The sequence below is a fragment of the Coregonus lavaretus genome (genome assembly GCF_964263955.1).
Source record: "Coregonus lavaretus genome assembly, chromosome: 25".
In the NCBI taxonomy this organism is placed as follows: Eukaryota; Metazoa; Chordata; class Actinopteri; order Salmoniformes; family Salmonidae; genus Coregonus; species Coregonus lavaretus.
Genome location: NC_140012.1, coordinates 38,818,306 through 38,827,405, shown reverse-complemented (window position 1 = coordinate 38,827,405; position 9,100 = coordinate 38,818,306). Strand labels below are relative to the sequence as shown.

Below are 9,100 nucleotides of genomic sequence, written 5' to 3'. Positions count from 1 at the left end.
CTTTACTATTTATATTTTTGACAACTTTTACTTCATTGCATTCCTAAAGTAAATAATGTACTTTTTACTCTATACATTTTCCCTGACACCGAAAAGTACTTGTTACATTTTGAATGCTTAGCAGAACAGAAAAATTGTCAAAATTCATGCACTTATCTAGAGAACATCCCTGGTCATCCCTACTGCCTCTGATCTGGCGGACTTACTAAACACACATTTGTAAATTATATCCGAGTGTTGGAGTGTGCCCCTGGCTATCCATACATTTAAAAAACAAGAAAATGGTGCCGTCTGGTTTGCTTAATATAAAGAATTTGAAATTATTTATACTTTTACATTTGATACTTAAGTATATTTTAGCAATTACATTTACTTTTGATACTTAAGTATGTTTAAAACCAAATACTTTTAGACTTTTACTTTTACTTGAGTTCTTTTCTATTAAGGTATCTTTACTTTTACTCAAGTATGACAATTGGGTACTTTTCCCACCACTGTTTAAAGAAGCACTCCAGCTATTTTTGAACTTTTCCTGTTGAAAAACAAAATCCCACGTATAAGTATAGAAATATGTTTTGAGCAGAATTGTGTTTTTTAGGGTCAATGTAAATAGTCGGGGTGGTGATATTTTTTCCATTAATTGGTCTTTTGACCAATCACATCAGATATTTTCACATCAGATCTTTTTCAGAGCTGATAGGATTGGTCAAAAGACCAATTAGTAAAGAAGTTCAGAATTGGGCTGCCTGTCTAAACGCTCCTTATGTGTGCAGTCTGGGTCCTCCACAAAGACAGCCTCAACACCAGCCTACACTGGTTCGGGTAATTTCTTAATAGGGGATATTATTGTATATGTTGTGTTCTATTTTAGTACTATATTTAAAATAGTGCCTACACTTCATTATAAATGTAACCATAATCCCTGTTTCCGAATGAGGCTGCAGCAAGCTATATCTGTGGTGGTATTTCCATTGCGGTAGAAACATACCCACGGAACTACGGTGATAAGTGTAACCTTAGTAAGTGTACAGTGGGGATGTGACGAACACGTGGGGTAGGGGACAGGAGGAGACCGCATTTATGGAGTTGTCAACAAAGCGTCACTGAGGGTTGCGCAGGGTCGTTAACCAATGATGTTTGTATACATCATTGCATGGAACAAGAGAGGACACTGCAGTGGAAATGTGGGTTGGGTCTCACCATATCCGGACATGGAGACTTTGGCGTCATGGCAGGGACTCCCTAAAAGCAGCTGTTGAAGAGTGTCACGTTGCCAGGCTCGTAGTATCAAAAGCATGAGATTATTTGCCGAATGAAAGCGCACGTAGCCACCGGCAGCGGAGTATATACACGGGTACTTCTATTTAGTTTTCACTTTTGCAAGGATTCTATGCACTTATTTAAGAAGAGTGCGTTCACGATTAATGTAAGTAACACAATTTATTTGTTAGGCTATTTAGAAGCATATAAAACTATACTGAATGAAAATGTTATTGTTTCAGAATGTAATAATAGGCTGTAATAATAGGTCTATAATCTAGTTATTGATAGGCCTATACATTCTTGTTATTCTGTCTTGTTTCATATTGTGAGATTATTTGTATGTTATAAATGCAAAACCAAATCAACCTGTTCTGTGCATGAAACTCAACAGTTCTATAGGTCTGGAAAGTTGTTTATTGTCACCATAGAATTGGGACAGAAGCCCCTCTAGAATCATTGAACAATAGCCTATTTAAATTGTCATAATATTATCATAATATTTGCAATGGTCTAGTTAGCCTACAGATCTCAACATGCTCAATACAGTATGTGCAAACTTCAAACATATTGAACAAAAAGACTCATGCCACACCATGATGAGTTTGTTTTAATGACTCGTTCTAATCTGTTACCTAGATGAGAACATATCCTTTAGTGGTCAGCACCCATGCTGTGGCCCTGCTGAGGAAACTCAATTTTCAGAGAATGGAGGGGCAATTTTGTGACTGTGTGATTCGACAACATCTGAACCCGGTGAAACTTTATCTGGCCCACAAAAATGTCCTGTCAGCTTCTAGTCCCGTATTGGCTTCCCTTCTCCCCAGTAAAGGTGCACTGCTGGACTTGCAGTTTCCATCCCCTTCGACTGAAATTCTAGGGTCTCTTTTGGAATTTATCTACACTGGGACACTACCCCCACCAGATCAGGATGAATCTATTCTCTCTGCTGCTACTTATCTGCAAATGGAGGAACTCCAGAAGGCTTTAATAAGAAGGAGCAGACTGGACACAACACCTGTGTCTGACTGCACTGTTGCAGGTAAAATGATCCATCTATTAATTATTTAAATTGTGTAAGAATAATATCACATTGTTGTTCTAATTTCTAAAATCATCTATTCTTTCTCATTTCTATGTTCATTCGTCCAGCAGACATAAAACCCAATCTAAAGAGGGAATGTTCAGATCAGCAGCAAAACAAGACGAATGAACATTCTCTATCGCACTGCACACCATCCCCTCTAAGTTGTGAAGTCGTCCCCGTCATATGCCATGTCAGTACAACTGGAAAGCCTTCTCTATTGTCAGAACCCAGACCTGAAAGCAGAAAATTGAACATTGAGTTTGACGTGACCAGAAAGGAGGCAGGAGTCAGTGAGAGAAAGGTGACACTTGGCCCTGGACACAATTTAAAGCACTATAGATTACAAAAGGATGTTAATTATGAGGCAGCTTTATATGAGTCACAACCAAAACAAATAAAGATTGTATCTGGCAGTGCAGGCTCCAATGTCCAGGATCTGCCCATGGCTGCCCCAGAGGATGCTGCATATTATAAAGGAAGGCGTCAAAGGGAGTTGGATGGAAAATCTGTATTACAAAGTTCTGGGAATGCTATCCTGACACATACTGTTGTATGTTCAGAAATTGGTGAGGAGGATGATACTGGAAACACCACAAATCAGGAAGTTACATCCCACTTCAATACTTCAAGTCATGACTCCAGGATTCATAGTTGTCCTCACTTAGATAAAACTTCCAAAGGTAGTAACAGTGAGGGGTTTTCTACAATAGATCAGTTAGAGTCAAACAAAGAGAAATGTTTTAAATGCCACCCCACACGGCAATTAGAAAATATTTCAGCCGCTAATGAGTACATCCCTGATAATGCCAAAGAAAACACCCCTATGGGTAAATTCAAGGATTTATGGAGTTCAAAGGTCACCAGTGGATATTGTCCCCAGGGCGACGAAACAAAATGCTTTCAGAGTGCCTCTAGATTAAATCTATGGACTAAGGCAGCGAGCTACTCTACACTAAACCCCAAATTATCTGAGGAGGTAACATCAAACGAGAGCAGAAGTGATATCAAGGGCAGTAACACTAACACCAACGAAATGGAAACGTATCAAGGACAAGTTCGCTATCACTATCTTGCAAGGGAAAAACATCACCCTGTACAATCCAGTGACTCAGACGACGATGGTCTGTATAGTGCTATGGCTAACTCTGACCTCCGAGAAGGTCTTGGCATAAATGTCAAAGCCAGCGCCTCAGATTTCGTTTTACTGGACATTTCAGCCAAACATCCCTCGGCAGGATACCCTGACTCCAATGGGAGTCAGCTGAGTGTGCCTGCCTCTGCCTCTGCCTCTGTCCAGCCTTACCAGTGCACTATGTGTGATAGGGCCTTCAGCCAGCGAGGCTCCCTCAACAGACACATGCGCTCCCACCTGGGTGTTAGGCCCTACTCCTGCCCCCAGTGTCCCATGACCTTCTCCAGACAGTACCGGGTCACTGAGCACATGCGCGTCCACCAACGGGGCTGCGAGGACCTTCAGAGGACAGGCCCCACCTGATGGCAGCAACAATCAAAGCAATGGAGCGTCAGCTGAAAATCCTACATGACCTTGGAATTAGGTTAGGGCTAAGGCTTGTTCAACTCTAGCAATATCAGTTTGTGAGATAGGGTTGATCAGGGTTCATGCCACTTGTGAACTGTTGATTGGGAGTCCCATAGGGCGGCGCACAATTGGCCCAGCGTCGTCCGGGTTTGGCCGGTGTAGGCCGTCATTGTAAATAAGAATTTGTTCTTAACTGACTTGCCTAGTTAAATAAAGGTAAAATAAATAAAAATATATATCCAAAAACTTTGGGAAAGTGCTTTTGGTATGATAGTCTGTGCTACCTGCCATTTGATGAAAAGGAAATGCTTTCAGATGTTCTCTGTCACTTTGAAAACAATTTGGGAAAGCACACGTGGCCTTATATTCATGGGTTGCACGTTTCATCACAATATTGTTTTAAACGTTCGTTTTAGGACTGATTCTACTCAATGCAGTCTCAATGGGTGCTGATGAAGATTACTTTGGCTTGGAAACGCGATGACATTTCAAAAGGAGTCAAATAATTAGTAGGACAAGCTTTTTGTCATCATTGTGATGTCGCAAGATTGACTTTAGATACAGTATAACTTTAGCTAGCTAGCTAAGATTTAGGGGAGAGCACTGACATTTTAGCTAGATTTACATTTACATTTAAGTAATTTAGCAGACGCTCTTATCCAGAGAGACTTACAAATTGGTGCATTCAACTTAGGATAGCCAGTGGGACAACCACACTTTTCTTTTTTTTTATGGGGGGGAGGGGGTAACATTACCATTGCTAGCTACAGTGCCTTCAGAAAGTATTCACACCCCTTGACTTTTTCCAAATGTTGTTGTGTGTTTGCCTGAATTTAAAATGGATAACATTTATATTTTTTTGTCACTGGCCTACACACAAAACCCTATAATGTCAAAGTGGAATTATGTTTTTCAAGTTTATTAAAATTAATTAAACATGAAAAGCTGAAATGTCTTTTTGTTATGGCAAGCCTAAATAGGTTCAAGAGTAAACATTTGCTTAACAGGTCACATAATAAGTTGCATGGACTCACTTTTTGTGCAATAACATTGTTTAACATGACTTTTGAATGACTACCTCATCTCTGTACCTCACACATACAATTATCTGTAAGGTCAATCAGTCGAGCAGTGAATTTCAAAAACAGATTCAACCACAAAGACCAGGGAGGTTTTCCAATGCCTTGCAAAGAAGGGCACCTATTGGTATATGGGTAATAAAAAAAAAGCAGACATTGAATATCCTTTTGAGCATGGTTATTAATTACACTTTGTCAGAGACAACATGTCTCTGGACCTACTCACTGCCACAGTCATACTCTGGACCTAGTTTTGTCCCATGGAATAAATGTTGTAGATCTTAATGTTTTTCCACAAAATCCTGGACTATCGGACCACCATTTTATTACGTTTGCAATCGCAACAAATAATCTGCTCAGACCCCAACCAAGGAGCATCAAAAGTCGTGCTATAAATTCTCAGACAACACAAAAATTCATTGATGCCCTTCCAGACCCCTTCTGCCTACCCAAGGACGTCAGAGGACAAAAATCAGTTAACCACTTAACTGAGGAACTAAATTTAACCTTGCACAATACCCTAGATGCAGTTGCACCCCTAAAAACGAAAAACATTTGTCATAAGAAACTAGCTCCCTGGTATACAGAAAATACCCGAGCTTTGAAGCAAGCTTCCAGGAAATTGGAACGGAAATGGCGCCACACCAAACTGGAAGTCTTCCGACTAGCTTGGAAAGACAGTACCGTGCAGTACCGAAGAGCCCTCACTGCTGCTCGATCATCCTACTTTTCCAAATTAATCGAGGAAAATAAGAACAATCCAAAATTTCTTTTTGATACTGTTGCAAAGCTAACTAAAAAGCAGCATTCCCTAAGAGAGGATGGTTTTCACTTCAGCAGTGATAAATTCATGAACTTCTTTGAGGAAAAGATCATGACCATTAGAAAGCAAATTACGGACTCCTCTTTGAATCTGCGTATTCCTCCAGGGCTTAGCTGTCCTGGATCTGCACAGCTCTGCGAGGGCCTGGGATCGGGAGAGACACTTAAGTGTTTTAGTACTATATCTCTTGACACAATGATGAAAATAATCATGGCCTCTAAACCTTCAAGCTGCATACTGGATCCTATTCCTACTAAACTGCTGAAGGAGCTGCTTCCTGTGCTTGGCCCTCCTATGTTGAACATAATAAACAGCTCTCTATCCACCGGATGTGTACCAAACTCACTAAAAGTGGCAGTGATAAAGCCTCTCTTGAAAAAGCCAAACCTTGACCCGGAAAATATAAAAAACTATCGGCCAATATCGAATCTTCCATTCCTCTCAAAAATTTTAGAAAAAGCTGTTGCGCAGCAACTCACTGCCTTTCTGAAGACAAACAATGTATACGAAATGCTTCAGTCTGGTTTTAGACCCCATCATAGCACTGAGACTGCACTTGTGAAGGTGGTAAATGACCTTTTAATGGCGTCAGACCGAGGCTCTGCATCTGTCCTCGTGCTACTAGACCTTAGTGCTGCCTTTGACACCATCGATCACCACATTCTTTTGGAGAGACTGGAAACCCAAATTGGTCTACACGGACAAGTTCTGGCCTGGTTTAGATCCTACCTGTCGGAAAGATATCAGTTTGTCTCTGTGAATGGTCTGTCCTCCGACAAATCAACTGTACATTTCGGTGTTCCTCAAGGTTCCGTTTTAGGACCACTATTGTTTTCACTATATATTTTACCTCTTGGGGATGTTATTCGAAAACATAATGTTAACTTTCACTGCTATGCGGATGACACACAGCTGTACATTTCAATGAAGCATGGTGAAGCCCCAAAATTGCCCTCGCTAGAAGCCTGTGTTTCAGACATAAGGAAGTGGATGGCTGAAAACTTTTTACTTTTAAACTCGGACAAAACAGAGATGCTTGTTCTAGGTCCCAAGAAACAAAGAGATCTTCTGTTAAATCTGACAATTCATCTTGATGGTTGTAAAGTCGTCTCAAATAAAACTGTGAAGGACCTAGGCGTTACTCTTGACCCTGATCTCTCTTTTGACGAACATATCAAGACTGTTTCAAGGACAGCTTTTTTCCATCTACGTAACATTGCAAAAATCAGAAATTTTCTGTCCAAAAATGATGCAGAAAAATTAATCCATGCATTTGTTACTTCTAGATTAGACTACTGCAATGCTCTATTTTCCGGCTACCCGGATAAAGCACTAAATAAACTTCAGTTAGTGCTAAATACGGCTGCTAGAATCCTGACTAGAACCAAGAAATTTGATCATATTACTCCAGTGCTAGCTTCCCTACACTGGCTTCCTGTTAAGGCAAGGGCTGATTTCAAGGTTTTACTGTTAACCTATAAAGCGTTACATGGGCTTGCTCCTACCTATCTTTCCGAGTTGGTCCTGCCGTACATACCAATACGTACGCTACGGTCACAAGACGCAGGCCTCCTAATTGTCCCTAGAATTTCTAAGCAAACAGCGGGAGGCAGGGCTTTCTCCTATAGATCTCCATTTTTATGGAACAGTCTGCCTACCCATGTGAGAGACGCAGACTCGGTCTCAACCTTTAAGTCTTTACTGAAGACTTATCTCTTCAGTAGGTCATATGATTGAGTGTAGTCTGGCCCAGGAGTGTGAAGGTGAACGGAAAGGCTGGAGCAACGAACAGCCCTTGCTGTCTCTGCCAGGCCGGTTCCCCTCTCCACTGGGGTTCTCTGCCTCTAACCCTGTTGCAGGGGCTGAGTCACTGGCCTGCTGGTGCTCTTTCATGCCGTCCCTGGGAGGGGTGCGTCACTTGAGTGGGTTGAGTTACTGACGTGATCTTCCTGTCTGGGTTGGCGCCCCCCCCCCCCCTTGGTTTGTGCTGTGGTGGAGACCTCTGTGGGCTATACTCGGCCTTGTCTCAGGATTGTAAGTTGGTGGTTGGGGATATCCCTCTAGTGGTGCGGGGGCTGTGCTTTGGCGGAGTGGGTGGGGTTATATCCTTCCTGTTTGGCCCTGTCCGGGGGTTTCTTCGGATGGGGCCACAGTGTCTCCGGACCGCTCCTGTCTCAGCCTCCAGTATTTATGCTGCAGTAGTTTATGTGTCGGGGGGCTGGGGTTAGTTGGTTATACCTGGAGTACTTCTCCTGTCTTATCCAGTGTCCTGTGTGAATTTAAGTATGCTCTCTCTAATTCTCTCGTTCTCTCTTTCTCTCTGAGAACCTGAGCCCTAGGACCATACGTCAGGACTACCGGGCATGATGACACCCTGCTGCCCCCAGTCCGCCTGGCCTTGCTGCTATTCCAGTTTCAACTGTTCTGCCTGCGGCTACGAAACCCCTACCTGTCCCAGACCTGCTGTTTTCAACTCTAAATGATCGGCTATGAAAAGCCAACTGAGAGACCTGAGCCCTAGGACCATACGTCGGGACTACCGGCCGTGGTGACTCCTTGCTATCCCCAGTCCGCCTGGCCTTGCTGCTATTCCAGTTTAAACTGTTCTGCCTGCGGTTATGGAACCCCTACCTGTCCCAGACCTGCTGTTTTAAACTCTAATGATCGGCTATGAAAAGCCAACTGAGATTTATTCCTGATTATTATTTGACCATGCTTGTCACTTATGAACATTTTTGAACATCTTGGCATGGTTCTGTTATAATCTCCACCCGGCACAGCCAGAAGAGGACTGGCCACCCCTCATAGCCTGGTTCCTCTCTAGGTTTCTTCCTAGGTTTTGCCTTTCTAGGGAGTTTTTCCTAGCCACCGTGCTTCTACACCTGCATTACTAGCTGTTTGGGGTTTTAGGCTGGGTTTCTGTACAGCACTTCGAGATATTAGCTGATGTAAGAAGGGCTATATAAAATAAAATTGATTGAAAATTGACTTTGGATGGTGTATCAATACGCCCAGTCACTACAAAGATACAGGCATCCTTCCTAACTCAGCTCCCGGAGAGGAAGGAAACCGCTCAGGGATTTCACCATGAGGCCAATGGTGATTTTAAAACAGTGTGTGTGTGTGTGTGTGTGTGTGTGTGCGTGCGTGCGAGTAGAAAACTGACCCTACTTGTAGAGAAACACCAATGCCATCCTCCTCTCTTTCATGTTGACGGAACGGTCTATGACTCTGTCATGCAGTACATGCTTTTAGTTTTTGTTATCCTAGGCTACCTGGCTAAAATGCTTGCTCGCTAGCCTAACATCCTT

The 9,100-nt window shown here is 42.4% G+C and overlaps 1 protein-coding gene across 1 annotated transcript; it reads left to right on the top strand.

Annotated features, from left to right (window-relative positions):
- Nucleotides 1–1,390: 1,390 nt before the first annotated feature.
- Nucleotides 1,391–3,842, top strand: LOC311100786 (uncharacterized protein; the record flags this gene model as incomplete). Its single annotated transcript, XM_084141747.1, has 3 exons — nt 1,391–1,426; nt 1,900–2,302; nt 2,416–3,842. The coding sequence occupies 3 exons, from the start codon at nt 1,391–1,393 to the stop codon at nt 3,840–3,842; spliced, it is 1,866 nt and encodes a 621-aa protein (XP_083997873.1).
- Nucleotides 3,843–9,100: the final 5,258 nt, after the last annotated feature.